Here is a 14,877-nt window from a genome sequence, read left to right as displayed (position 1 = left end):
CAACGTTACAGTTAAATGAGAAGCCTGCATGTGACATGTCATCGCCACTCCTCACCAGGTGGCGGCAGTGTAGCGCCAAGTCGCTGTTTGGCGACCGTCAATCCGCAAACAACCAGTGTAAGCAACAGCGAAGAAGAAGAATAAGAAAAACAAGCGAAGAAGAAACGAAAACGAGAGGTCGCCTGAGTTGTTTTCGCAGGTTTTTGTCACATTTTCTTACATATTTATATCAGTTTGTTCATGTTTCACACTCGCGGTGTGTGACGCGGTTCTCAGCTAAATGTTGTTTCGGCCGTTGCCACGTGTTGGACCGTGAAACGTGCCCGAACTGTTCCGCGTGCGCAGTTGTTGGGCTAACGTTTTTAGCCACGGAGCTAATGTTTTACCGCGCACATTCACGACGTTGCAAGAAAATAAATCTGCTCACTGTTGCTGCAGCTCGTGTTACGTTGCGTCAGGAGAAATAGGAGAAGAGTCGCTGCCGTGTCGCCATGCCGAAAAGGAAAGTGAGGTTTGAGGACGGGGACGGGGAGATCGAAGTGGAAGAAGAGCTGCCGAGCAAGAAGGTACAGCTACACCGTCCTGTTCAGGTTATCGATCAGAGGGGAGACACCCAGATATCGAATTAGTCAGTCAGGCCTTCAGAAATGTAACTTAACACTCATAATATGACAGGTAAAGGGTCATATATGTACATTATATAGCCTCTTCCTTAACTATATCAGCTTCAGAAATGCCACAGTCCAAAAACATGGGGAATAACTAACAACACCTAAGTGAAATGGCTTTGGTCCATTAAAAAAACATCACAAAAAATTGTTAGATTACAGTGTTTGTGAAATTATATGTTAAAGAAAAATGCAACCACCTGTCTTGACCTGAGGTAAATGCTTGTCACATCATATCATTACATCTGTTAAAGGGGCAGTAAGGGATTCTAGCGCAATACATGTTTTGTAACGAATCACAGATTGGTGCGGACCGCACCACACAACAATGCGAGTGCAGTTTGTAAACATCACTGGCGTAGCAGCCCGAGCAGCAAGATCACAAAAAAACAAAGAGAGAAACAGGCTCTCTTTAAAATCGCTTACTGCCCCTTTAATAAGATGCACAATTCTTTCTTTCAAGCATCTGTCCCTTAAGACTTTAATTTAGAAGTGCAGAAATACCATGTAACCCTAAGTTACTCTTGATGTATAAAAAGTATCATAATCTTTTTAACACACCTACCTTGAAAATTAAATCTTTGGTATTTTCAAGATCGATCAAGTTATAAAATCATCCACCGTTTCTTTTTTTCCTGTTGGAACAAGACTTGTGAAGTCGTCAATGGACCAGGCTCCAGATTCAAGGGTAAACATTCCCTTGATAGCGATGAGGAGGATGAAGGGGAAGACAAAGACACCAGCAAATATGACATTCTGGACACCGATGATGTGGACGGTATGTTTCCGGTTGATTATTCAAACTATGAAGTGATATATGACTGAGAAATTGTCTTATTTACCCTGGGTTGCCTTTGTTTTTTCAGGGCAAGAGGGAGCAACGATTGACTATGACGAGGGAGTTTCTATTACACCCTTCAACCTGGACGAGGAGATGCAGGAAGGACACTTCGACTCGGAGGGAAATTATTTCGTCAAAAAGGAAGAACAGATCAGAGACAACTGGCTCGACAACATTGACTGGGTAACGGCATTTTTTGGCCCTTTTTCTTCGTGTTTTAAAACTTTCAGGCAACGTGCAATAATGTGAAATCCCTTCTTCCAGGTGAGAGTGAAAGAACAACCTTTCAAGCCAAAAAAGAAAGGTCTTGGAGCCAAGCGTAAACGCAGAGTCGGTGATGAGGATGAGGCGGAGGAAGAGAAAAAGAGAGAGGAGCAGCAGGCGGACGGAAAAAACGAGAAAGAGGAGGAGGAGGAGGAGATGGAGCCTGCCGAGGACCCGCTGGCGTCCTACACTCAGCACCAGCTCACAGAGGCTGTGGTTGAACTGATGCTTCCCGGGGAGACAGTTGCCAAAGCTCTCCGACGGCTGGGAGGCCTCGGAGGACGAAAAAAGGGAAAGCTGAGGGAAGAGAGTGAACCCACAGAGGAGAATAAAAGAGATGCAGAAAAGCTTGATAAGCTCACAGCGCTGGCTGACAGACTGGTCGGATCTGGGATGTTTGAGATCTATCAGCAAACCTATGAAAAACTGGCTTATCTGATGAAGAGCATGGGCAGCAAGAAACCAGCCCTGGGGAAGAAATCCCGCGGCGATGATAAAGAAGATGATGATGAACTTGACATGTTTGCAGACACGTTTGATGAGACGCACGGTCGCAAATCAGAGGATAAAGAGGAGGAAGGTAAAAAAGGTTAAACGAGGTGACTTGAGTATGATTGTCGTCAATATCGTAAATAATCTTGTTGTAATGAAACGTTGTCCTCCCTCAGTGAGGGACGAGGTGATGTGGGAGTACAGATGGGAAAATGAGGATAGTTCCGAAGTCTACGGCCCCTTCAACAGTCAGCAGATGCAGGTATTTCTCTTACACTGTTTTAAATTGTTGTTTTGAGTGTCAGTCAATAAGAAAAGATACTCTTTGGCCACAATCCCTAAGGAAAAAAACTACAACTCTTTTTGATATTGTGGTTTAATAATGTTGTTTTTTTTGGTTGTGATGTAATGTGACACATTAGTGGACTTAATCCCTCTTCATAATAGCAGTTTTGGGGGGTGAGGTGTCAAAAACTTTGGACTAATAAATTTGTACGTGCACCAAACCAAAAATTTGCTCAACAACAGTCCAAGCAAAATGTATGCACATTTAGCATGTGTACTTATTTCTTTGCATATAATAATAATACATTTTATTTATCAGCGCCTTTCAGGACAATCAAGGACACTGTACATGTACAAATAATAAAAGATAAAACATATACACAACAGTAAAACAGACCAAACTTAAATACAGAGCAATAAACAACAACAGACTAATAGAAGAACAAGTAAATACTAAAACATTTCAAAAAATATTACACAGAGTTAGCCAATCTGAAGAGGTGGGTTTTGATTGTGGCACTTGTTGAGCCAGTCAAACATAAACATAAAGGAGGAAAATTGTGAATTTTAATTCTGACAATTAAATAAATTCTTAGAAAGCTCCAATATTTGGTGGTTGCTTCAAGGTTTTATGTCAATTTGACCGTTACGTACATTTTGTATGTTCTTCTCCTGCAAACTAATATACCTTCAAACTTATCTGTAAATCCCATTATGTTAGATTACCAGATTATTTTGCTGCAGTGTGGTTCTACCTTTAACCTCAATCTGACCCGGTGGGTTTTAATCTTCTTATTGTCTTGTTCTCCAGGGTTGGGTGGACGAAGGCTATTTCAGCAGTGGCGTGTACTGCAGGAAGTTGGACAACGAGGGGTCACAGTGGTACAACTCCAAGAGACTGGACTTTGAACTCTACACATGATTCACGTCCAGTATCAAACGATCACAACTGTCATCTCAGTGTCAATGTTACGCCCTGAATCTTTTCTGCACGCCTTTCGTCCGGGGCTGTGGTGTCAGATCTATTCATTTACAATGTTTTTAAATAAATTACTCATGTATGTGGTGTCACTATCAGCCATTCTGTTTATTTTTTTTCTGAGGTTCGTTTCAAGGCTCATTGAATTAATTAATATAGTTTAGTAAAATGTATATGTCCATTCCACCAGGCTGCCGCATTCCCATTAATATTTGATCTTGTCAAGATAGAATATTCTACATTTTTTAGTAGAGTAAATTACGGAGATGTTTAGGATCACGCTTTATGCCTCATCTTCAGGTATTCACAGTTAGATACCACAGGTGCTTATTAGATTATAACTACTTTGCGTGTAGTAGAATATTGACCCATTTTATATATTTTTTTAAATTAATCAAAAGGTGAACATCCATAGTTCAATCTGGATATTTTTTAGAGGAATAATGTAAGAATTGTTTTACAATTTAATTTTTTCACCAGGCTCCCTGCAACCAACCACTGTTCTAGAATGTAAATTTCTAAGTTGGTAAGTTTTTAAGCAAAATTAAGTTTTTTTTTCTTAAATGTGGATATATGGTGATTTCCATGTTTTCTATGATAGTAAACTCAACATTTTGAGGGGTTTTGACTGTTAAGCAGACAACAAAACCCACCAGGTTATAATGAGGGCATTTTCCCCCACTACCATCTGAAATCTGCAGCCTTACAGTCCTGATGGAATACGTTTACCTGACTTCTCTTTAAGAGAGTTTAAGATAAGCCTATATTGTCATTGCACAGAGACTCATACAATGAAATTATGAGTGATTAGAGATAAGAACAAGGATACAGGATAAGTGGATGAAACTTAAAAATACATTAAGACATATTTGTTAATTGGTAATACAGCTAAAATGGAAGTAATTTGATAAAAAGAAAACTTCAAGTATAAACAAAAACATTAAAGGTCTTAAACCTAGATTTTGACACAAGATGGAGGATTATAGTTGATATGCTTAAGTGAAGCAAATTTAAACATGATATGGAGTAAGCCTGGGGCTTGTGGGATTCTGGGGCTCCTGAATATTAACCCAGTTTGCCCATTTGCTAATCCAAATTTTTTTGTTTTTGTTAGTTATTATTTTTTATCACTTGATAAAATGTAGGTCTTCTGAAAACATGGGGTCAACCGGGGACAATAGAGGACTATATTATTTTTTTTACGAGATATTTGTCTTCGCGCCCCTATTGGCTGCCCACCCGCCCCTCTGCCTCTACGTCACCGCGACCTCCCCTCTAATTGGTCACACTGGCAAGGACCCTGTGCTGTGATTGGATGCCCCGCGTGTCTGGCAGTAGTCGGGATTTGTAAAAACCGGATCCATCTGCGCGTCGCTGCAGGGCGCCGCCGTCCGACCGACATGCCTTGTTTACGGTGAGGGACGCAGCACTTTACCCCCGCGAGCCTGCACCACGTCTCCGGTAAGTTTGCTGAGCGCGAGTCGGGCTTTTGACGCCCACGTGTTTGACTCGACTGCGCGCTGAGATTATGTTCCGGTTTTCTCCTCCCGAGAATAAAAAAGGCGCTAAGACCAATGACAGCTCCCGGCTACGACTAACACCTGGTGCACAAGCTGACACACCATCAATACTAGCGTTAGCCAAGCCACGCTGCGTCCACGGCGTCACAGTTAGCCTCTGCTAGCTAAACATCCACATACAGCTCATGCTATTAATACTGAAACCGCGACATACATTAACATTACATAATGTTACTCATTTATAATGAAAAAAAGTTTGAATGTTAAACTGTGTCTATTCCAGCAAGTAGCCACCCCCCCCCCCCCCTCACTTTTTGATCAAACCGCAGCATCCTTCTGAAAACATTATACTGGAATTATAGTAAAAGTGAATTCATGAGTCGTTGGCCACGATCTGTCTCTTCTGTTAGCGAAGCTCGTGGGTGTAGCTAACTTTCTGTAAATAGTTGCAAAAAGTGAAACCGAGGCTGATGTGCCGATGACGATGATCACAGAAGACGCAGCTGCAATTCAAAACACGCGTCTCGTGGCGCTGCTCCCGAGCCTGATGTATTGTTATCATATATATTATTATTATTATTATTATTATTATGGAGTATTTCCGTCTGCGTCGTGAATTCAATCTTAACGACTGTGATTTAAAAACGCGTAGCCATCGATCGCGGCCACATGCACATTTACTTTATGTATGACAAACCCTTTGTTTACCTCGTTGAATTCTCCTTTACTGTAGATTCACTGTGCATTGGTGTGAATGCAACACAATCCAACTATGGATCGTCCCACCTGTATTGTCCACTATGTGTCTATTGCAATCTAAAGCGTTGTCACACAACACATTGTGCTCAGTACATGTCTGTGTCCATGTGATTAGAGATGAAATGATTGTGATGAATGATTTAGTCGTTAAACAGAAAATGAATCAACCACAAGTCTGATAATTGAGTCATCGTTTTTCGAGCAAATATGGCCAAATTCCTCTTTTTCTGTGATTTATGTGATGGAAAACTGAAGCATTTTGGCTTTTGGAAGTTGATTGGACACATATATTTCAAATGTTTTATTATGACTATAATTGATTATAATAATAATTATTGATTATTATTATTTTCCCTATTTTCTGTCCTTGTATAAATCAACTGACTAATTGAGAAAGCAATCGAGATTACTAACAACAATGAAAATATTAATTAGTTAATTTACATGTGAATAATCTATTTTGAAAACTATTTTCAGAAAAACCTGTTGCTATTCTTCATTTTCAGATTAAACCTCCATCCTCGGGATCATAAAAGTAAGTGACGCTCTCACTCTTACCACCTATTTTGATGTGCTTTCATACTGATGTGATACCCTGCATGGTTGTTTTTTTCGTTGTTGTTATTTGCAGAGAAGGCCAGACAAGAAGAGAGAGAGACAGACAGAGAGAGAGACAGAGAGAGAGAGAGAGAGCAAGGGGATGTTGACTCATCCCTCTGACTCGCTCCCTCAGATAGTTTGTCCGATGGATGAAGATGATATTCCCCCAAACCCTTTCTGTAGTGCACCTCCCCACAGTGAACCTCCACCACCTCTCCTCCCCCTTTTCTCCATCATTCCCAGGTATAGTTGTCCCGGCACCTTTTGGTTTCTTTTGCTGTTGGCATATTTTCCTCTCCTTGTTTTTTACATTTTTTAAAAATTTATTGGGAAATGTGGTTAGGACTTGCAGACACCTATGTGGAGGTCTGGGCATCGAAAGTTAGCACCAGTTTGCTGCCAATAAAGTACAAACATTAGAAAATGTATTCCATAGTAAAATTATTATGTGTCTACTTTTCCTCTTTCCAGTTTTTCCAGTATACTGCTATGCATGGTGCATATTTAGATCTTTGCAAAACACTGTGGTCATAGAACCTGACCTGATATTTTGCCAAAGATTACATTTTTATTCAGTTCAACTTCCAATAACACAAATTGTACAGTAAGCCTGTAACATTTATCTTTAAAATAACATTTGAAAGCCTCCATGTAGCGCTTTTGGTCCATGAAAAGCGCTTTATAAATCAAATATATTATTATTATTATTATTATGTACAGTAGACAGTCCCACCTCAGGTGAAGAAAAAGTTTTATAAATATTTGATTGGCAGAATCTTTTGCAAGAGATCAACAGAAAGTTTCCACAGTATATGTTGTCCAAAGCTTAAATATTGGACAACAGTTTTTTTTTCTGCTACTGATGCGTCATGCATCCCTGACATTTGCTGCATTTTGGCTAAATACATTTTTTGATACATTCATAGCTGTGCAAACGATGGACTATCTGGACACCGGAGGAGCGGATGTACTCAAGGGGCTCAGACCCCTAAGAAGCAGAGCAACACGGACAGCGGAGCGACTAAGAATCCGTCCCCCACCAAGAGAAACGGAGAGAGTGGAAGAATGGTAAAAGTTTTAACTTTAACTTTAATAAATCTTGTATTTCTTAGAGTTTATTGAGAAATGAATTGAGTCACTGCTAAATGCATCGCCTGTGTCTGATTCGTAGGTGCAAGTGTCACAGTCCAAGCAGCCGAAAGTCGAAAGCACACAGGAGCAAAACAAGGTCAGTTTTTATCTTTCCCTGCTATATATAATCCTTCCTGGCTTCTGTTATCCTCTCAGTTTCCTCCTTACAGTCTGTTTGTATTTGCTTGACGGTGTTTTTCATGAAGTGTCTAATCTGATTGAGCTGCGGCTTTTACCGTACGGCTGTGTATGCAAACATTGTAAGACCAGTACAGTGAGTGGGGTGTTTGGGTTAATTGAGTGGTTTTTAATCCTCCTTCACGGTCTGCTGCATCCGACACAGACGAGCAATCCAGTGTCTTAATGTGACCCACTAACGCACCGACTGTAGATGTTACAGAGGCTACATTCACTGTCTCCTCTTCACAAATCATGTATGTGTGCTGCTTTCTTGAATTTTTGGAAAAGAGGTTTGGAATATTCCTGAATAATGCTTCTTCACAAATGACTTCATTTTTATGTGTTTTCTTGTTGTTTGGATCAGCACCTCAAAATTGTTATAACAACCCTGAAATGTTTTTTGTTTATTTTGCAGGATGGATTTGATCTTGTGTTCGAGGCAGAGGACCAAAAAACGTAAGTGTGTGTGACGGCTAATTCTTTTTTTACTTGTAGAAACAGCTCACTCGATCATTCTTTTAACGCTTGTGCGAATTCTATAGCGTTCATCTAAATTTTTATATTTTTCAACTTTGTAATAACAGTCCATGAGAAACTATAGGTGAACGCAGTCATGACTGTGGTCAGAGTTATGACAGTCTATAAGGTTTTCATTAACAGGGAACAAGTGAGTGGCTGGAATCCAGATTTTACATCTTGTATTGACACAATGTATTGATGCTTTCGTTGGGGATGCACTGATCTGACACCGTTATTGGATATTGATCTGAAACTGGCTCAAACAGCTGCGCAAGGTTTCATTGACATTGGGGCCGATCTATTCAACTGAACTCACTAGTGTTATTAGCATGTTAATGTTGTCAACATGCGCGTAGTAGGTCACATGCGTCAGTAGTGTGCCGATAGACCCCCCTTTTGTTTTTATTTGATTAGATAGCATTGTTTGCTTGTGATTTTTGCGTGAAAGTCTAATTCCCGTTTTCTTTTTTTTTATCATAGACAAAAGGAGCAGAAAAGCCCCTGGAACGAACCGATGGTCTCTGCTGCAGAGAATGTAGTTGAGCAGGTGGCGGACGATATCACGCAGAATCACGACGCTCCTATATATGACGTGGATTCATGCGGGGGCTTGGCTGTTGGACGCGCCGCTGAAATTGCCTCGGCCCCAAAGGGATGGGTGATCGGCCCGTTGTTCCAGTCGCTCAAGTCGAAGATGGCCTGTTTCACAGACATCGTCATGAGTCCCGTTAAACTCTTCAGAGCGAACAGTCCCCCGCTGTCCGTGGACGACGCGGACAAACTCGCTGAATGTGAGCCACAGGCTGACGGAACATCTGAAGTTGAGCTGAGTAATATGTTTCAGCCAATAGGACAGGGGGAGATTGGGAATCAGGAGGCTGAAGGTAATCGTCAAAGGCTCAGCGATGTAGAAGTTGCAGAAAACGCAACAAACGGTGCTGTTAAATATTCTAGAAGATTAGCGTTTGACTTGGACTTGTCAACACACCGCTTGGACGAGGCGGACGAATGTGCAATAACTGGGACAGAAAAAAACTCTGATTCTGTGCCTTTGCGAGACATTCCTGAACCCTGCATTGTCCCAAAACAAGTTTCAGAATGTGTTGAGTCAGTTGTTAAGAATTCTTTACTGTCGCAGACCTCCGCAAGTTTAAGTGCCTCGCTGGAATCCAGCTTGAAGATGTCCAGCGCAGCGGAGGAGCAACGCGAGCAGGCCGTCCGGCCGAAACCACTGCTGAGGAAGCGTACAGGAACGAGGTCTGAATTAAAGAAAGTCATCTCTGACGAGCAGCTTTGGAAACCAATCAAATCAAATGAAGCTGACTCGAGAGATTCTGACAAGACTGAATTGATATCTTCCTCAGACTGTAACACTCAGTTTGACACCAACGGTTTTCAGCCTGGGGATGATGACGCTGATAATGTCAGGAACGGGGAAACTTGTGGCTCGGTGAGACAAAACATCTGGAATAACTTGAATGACAACGGACGGACACTGAATTCCACTTTGGATACTCTGTGGCTGGAGAGTCCGCCAAACCCCGACGCTTGTTCAGCGGCAGGTCCTGTGAAGTCAAAGAGGGGCCTGAAAGTGACAGGTCATTCTCAAGAACTGGGGAAGAGGAAAAAGCTGAAAGGTGATGTATGCACAGAGGAAACAAAGACCAGAGAGTTATTAAACGTGGCTTCTTCAGATAGCGGCGTATCGAGAGGGCTTAGACCACCGAGAAAGGAAGCTGTGTTGACGAATACCGGCGAAGAAACACCGAAGCCTCCCAGAAAAAGACCGGCTGTATCAACAAGAGCAAATAGGAAAGCGAAAGTTGAACAAGAAACCCTTCCTACGATAAGCGAAGCCACGGTGAACGAACAGACTGAAAGTTTCCCTGATGCCACGTTGGTTTGCTCACTGGTCAAAAGCAGAGGATTGTTGGAGAACAACCAGAAGGGCGGCGGCAAGACGAAGCCCAGTGGTTCGACTAAAAGACTCAAAACAAGGACGGGTTTACCTGAAGTAAACATTGACAGTATGGATCTGGAAACCACCGTGGCAATAACCTCGAGTAGAGACGTCCAGCAGGAGCCGCTGTCAGACGTTCCCGTCCAACCTGATAATAAAAAGCAGCTCCAGAGCACAAGCAAGTGCAAGAACATTAACAAGAAGCCACTAAAGCGTAAATCGCCAGTCCAGGCGAGTTCAACGACGGAAACGGGCGCCACTTTGACGGTTTCCTCCCCGTCAGAGCGATCCGCGGCGTCCTCGGAACTCGCGCTCGTAGATTGTAAAACCTCTCCGCCCGTTCAAAGGGAGGAGGACATGAAAACTTTGGCGACCCAGCCGTCCAAGAGACCCAAGAAGGGTTGTAGAGGTGCTGTCAAGTCTTCAGAGTCCGGTGAGAATCTGGAGACGAAGCGATGTGTCGATAACCTTCATTCGACGACCAAAGAAAGACAGTCTGGAGAAGGTCAAAGCACAACGGACCCTGTGTATTTTGAAATGACACCTTTTGGTAGTAATGGCCAATCGGTTCCTTCGCCGTCCCAGTCTCACGTACAATTAAATAATGAAGTCACAGGTGAGAAAGAGGCGGACAAGGTATTTCCCACTGCCAGTGAAGCGGCTAACCACGGCAGCGTCTCGAGGTTAAGGTCGAGTGCGAGGAAAGTTAACATCAAGCCGAGGAGGGCGGACAACCGGAGGAGACGGTGCATAGTTTTGCACAGTCGGATGCTTAAAGGTGACGAAATGATGACGGACTCGATGGAGGACGCAGATCTGCCCACGGCGGCTACTCGCTCACCAGCAGAGGATTTTTCGAGGCGCCTCTTGCGCAGCTACTCGTGCCCAGAGATCCCCTCGCTCCGTCTCCACGACGCGCCCTGGACATCTTCTTCTCTTCATTCCCCGCAGCACAGCAGGACCCACACGTCCCACCAACGCCAGTCCGTCCACACTCCCCTCGTCCCTCACGCCTACAAGTCCGCTCGGCGAGCTCGCCGACACACGCTCTCCAGCGTGGAGGTGGAGCGGGAGATCGCTCCCCTGTGCCTGCGCAAGGAAGTGTACCCGTCCAGGAGGTCCGCCCCGTGCGACGGCTTGGGCCACTTTCCCAGTCTCCCACTGTCTCCCGGCACCTCCCTCTCGGCTCTGGCGTCCTGTTTCCTCTCAAGTCCCCTGGCTTTCCTCTCCAAGAAGGTCGATGGCAGAGGGGTCGCGGTGAGCCCCAGCACTTCCACTCATGTTTCCTCCTCCTCCTCCTCCTCCTCTTCTTCATCCCCGTTGAGCTCCTCCACGTGGCACCTGTCAGGATTCCTCCAAAGAAGCGATTCCTCTCACGCCAGCTCGGATTCTGGTATCAGGTAACAATTATTTTGTAATCTGTAGAAAAAAAAATGATATATTTCATGATAATGCTAATGAGGTGTGTCAGAGCTGTAATCAAATGGGACTCTGGTCTTATTTGCAGTGGGAATCCCTCGGAGAGTGACACCCAGAGGAGGCAACAGAGCGAGGGGGAGGAGGATGAGGAAGACACAAGCTCGTCCAGTCAGGAGTATGAAGACGTTGCGTTGAGAGAGGAAAAGGCTCTGTCCGACTCAGAAATCAAGGTACATTACATTTACATTACGTTGGTGTCGGAAATCAGTAAATGTGCTCTTTTGCAGGTTTTAAGGAACTGTTGTTGTGACAGTTGTTTGAGGTAAACGTTAACGCAGCCTTGAAGAACCAAACAATCCACCTTCATGTCAAATCATGAACTTTATAAACTGCATAACTTTAAGAACTATGTGTGAAGGACAGAGTTCAGGACTGTGACATTGGCGTTCATCATTAGTCTCGTGTACAGGTTTAAAATTCACAAACATTCAACATTTTATTGAATTATTCCCAGAGTGATGAATGTTCCCATCAATTTATGATGTTATTTTTTGACTCTAAGCCTTTCCCTTTTTTTTTTTATACGTACTATAGACGCCCTACTGTACTCGTTCCATATTGACATCTGTCAACTGGGATTATTGTGTTTTATTTGTTAATCCACGATTGTATAAACTTTGTCGTCACAACATCGCAGGTGGTGCAACAACACGAGAAACGTGGGAAGGTGTCGTCTATCAGAATTCGTAAAACTTTACCCAAACCTCAGAACAACCTTACTCCAATGGGCCTGCCCAAACCAATCAGGTACAAACTCAGTGCTTCACTTACATTTTTCTTTGTTCCAGCCAAGTATACTGTAATGAAAATTCAAATTTGAGTTGCTGTAACATACAGTACAAAAGTACAAGTTCGGATACAAATAACTGTGTAATCAAAACAAATTGTGAGGTGATTGAGATAAAATCCTCATAATTCCCGTGGATCACACGGAGCGAATTCACAGGGAAACGTGAAGCAATGTTTACTCTGCTCGTTTCATCCGTCTGGCTGATAAACCTTCACCCGGGGGGACACTGTACAAAGTGTGCAGAGGTTAAAAAGGTATTTGAAAGATGCTGCCTCTTGTGTAAATAATATTAACACTGACAAATATTAGTATTTCCATATAGAGCGGGAAAGTGAGATCCAAATGCGGAGACACGTACATGTACAGCCATTTTGGGAGAATCTCAATACTTCCGAACACCAGAATTCACACCAGAATTTCACTGGAATTCCTGTTGCTGCATTTTAGCATATAAGCATATGGAAGTAGAACAAACTATATGAGATCACTCTCTGACCTCCCTACGTGGATCTATATATGTGCTTGTACACGTCTGTTGTCAATCGAATACTTTCAGATCAATACTGATTGTTTTTTGTTTTTTTTCATGATCTTACTCTACAGGCTGAAAAAGAAGGAGTTCAGTCTGGAAGAAATTTACACTAATAAGAATTTCAGCAAACCCCCTGAAAGGTAGGGTCATACACTTGATCTCTGACACACCAGTTTTCCTTTTTTTTTGGAGGTCACGAGGCTCTTACAAATATAAAAAACATAAACTGCAGCTTTAACGCGTTTTCCCTTTAGACTTCGGAACAGGTGTTTAGGAAGGAAAAAGTTTCATTTGGTCATCAGTTGTAGTAACCAATGGTGTATAAAGTACATACACGCGAGTAGAAAGTAAAGATGTCTTACTTGAAAATGACTGGTAAGAGTAAAAGTCTTAAAGTAGGTAACATCAAATGTACTTGAGTATCCAAAGTATATGTCAGGTATTAAAATGTACTTAAGTATCAAAAGTTCAAGTAGAAAGAAACAAAACAGCAAGAAATTCAATTCTTCTATTTAAACTTTGTAAACAGTATTTTTCCTCCCTCCTTATACTCCCTCCATCCCTCTCCTCTTACCCCCCCTTACTCCCTCCCTCTGCTCTATTCCTTCCCTCCCTCATCTTACTCCCTATATCCCTCTATTCATACTTCCTCTCTTCTCTAATTTTTTTCTGTATAATGTACTTAAGTAAAGGTAAAAGTTGAAATAAATATTTTAAAACTCAAGTAAAGTAACAAACTGTACAGTATACTCCCAAAATCTACTTAAGTACTTGTACTTTGTTACTTTACACCGTTGGTAGTCACTGACATCCCTTAACTCCCGGAGTGTGCGGCGCCTCTTTTCCAGCCGTCTGGAGACCATATTCGAGGTCCCTCTCAACCGCCGCAACGGTTCCGAGTCCTGGTTCGGCCTGAGGCGCATCAAGCGATTCTTAGAGTTCCTGGAGGTGGGCGAGGTCAGGAAGCCCAAGAAGCCGCTCGTCGGCGTCGGGAAGGCGGGGATGTCGTCCTCTCGGACTCGACGGGGAGGCTACAGTAAAGACGAAGCGTCCCAGGACGTGGACTCGCTGCTCTGTGCCAAACTGGATCAGCTGAATCTGTGGCTGATGCACGATCAGTTGATCAGATCGTGATCAGATCTGACGGTTGACGGACAGCTCTTAAATGATGATCATTCTGAAGCCACTTAAAAAAAATCACTGTAGTGCTGTTCATAACTGTTCCTTATGTAAACCTGGAGATTCACATGTGAGTCTTCCGGCCGGCGCTCTTTTTTTTGTGTTCAGCACTATTGGTGTATAAATGTTGGTGATGACAAGTTCTTATTGAAGAACATTTGCAGCCTGCAAGTTGAAGAACAAAACATCATAACGCCATAAATGTATTTTATCCTCGAAGTGAGTCAGACACATCATCAGCATTATAGCACTCAATCTCCTGCTGTCCATTTTTTTCCCAGCAGCTTTGTTAAATCTCAGACATCTACATCTCATATCTGATCTGATTTGAAAGGAAGCAGGGTATTAAAGAAGTGGAAGTTGCAGCATCATTGTTAGTTATTTGTTATATAAGGCAGCTATTTTTTTGTTGTTTTTAAAGTAAACATAACTTTTAAACATGCCGGCAGGAGATTTTCAAGTTTCTTTTCATAAAGGTTAGTGCATCTCCGAACGGCACGGAGCGATGAATCCTTCTATTCATCTCAGGACGGACCCCTGTTCAATCCCCATGTGTCACTCCAGAGAGCATTTATAGTCAAAGAGAGGAAGTGTCCAGATTCCACTCTGTCTTTTTATTACCTGTGGTTCTCTGGATTGTTTCTGGTGTCTATATACATATTGCAAATATAACTTCTTGACAAACTGCCTATATTTGTT

The 14,877-nt window shown here is 42.7% G+C and overlaps 2 protein-coding genes across 4 annotated transcripts; both read left to right on the top strand.

Annotated features, from left to right (window-relative positions):
* Positions 1 to 85: 85 nt before the first annotated feature.
* cd2bp2 (CD2 (cytoplasmic tail) binding protein 2) lies at positions 86 to 3,627 on the top strand. Its single transcript, XM_035616076.1, has 7 exons — positions 86 to 199; positions 439 to 566; positions 1,317 to 1,446; positions 1,535 to 1,692; positions 1,774 to 2,353; positions 2,442 to 2,527; positions 3,362 to 3,627. The coding sequence occupies exons 2-7, from the start codon at positions 492 to 494 to the stop codon at positions 3,470 to 3,472; spliced, it is 1,140 nt and encodes a 379-aa protein (XP_035471969.1). The 5' UTR covers positions 86 to 199; positions 439 to 491; the 3' UTR covers positions 3,473 to 3,627.
* Positions 3,628 to 4,874: 1,247 nt separating this feature from the next.
* prr14 (proline rich 14) lies at positions 4,875 to 14,867 on the top strand. 3 transcript variants are annotated; one of them, XM_047328124.1, is made up of 11 exons: positions 4,875 to 4,990; positions 6,315 to 6,343; positions 6,440 to 6,651; positions 7,335 to 7,476; positions 7,580 to 7,636; positions 8,135 to 8,175; positions 8,719 to 11,598; positions 11,706 to 11,847; positions 12,315 to 12,424; positions 13,071 to 13,139; positions 13,848 to 14,867. In XM_047328124.1, exons 3-11 carry the CDS (start codon positions 6,509 to 6,511, stop codon positions 14,131 to 14,133), a joined length of 3,870 nt encoding a protein of 1,289 aa, XP_047184080.1. In that variant the 5' UTR covers positions 4,875 to 4,990; positions 6,315 to 6,343; positions 6,440 to 6,508; the 3' UTR covers positions 14,134 to 14,867. The 3 variants fall into 3 exon arrangements, with proteins under 3 accessions (XP_047184080.1, XP_047184081.1, XP_035471121.2); XM_035615228.2 differs by having other exon boundaries at positions 4,910 to 4,990; positions 6,286 to 6,343; XM_047328125.1 differs by lacking the exon at positions 6,440 to 6,651.
* The last annotated feature ends 10 nt before the right edge of the window (positions 14,868 to 14,877 follow it).

The sequence above is a fragment of the Scophthalmus maximus genome, chromosome 17, assembly GCF_022379125.1.
Source record: "Scophthalmus maximus strain ysfricsl-2021 chromosome 17, ASM2237912v1, whole genome shotgun sequence".
NCBI lineage: Eukaryota > Metazoa > Chordata > Actinopteri > Pleuronectiformes > Scophthalmidae > Scophthalmus > Scophthalmus maximus.
This window is presented reverse-complemented; position numbering and strand designations above follow the sequence as displayed.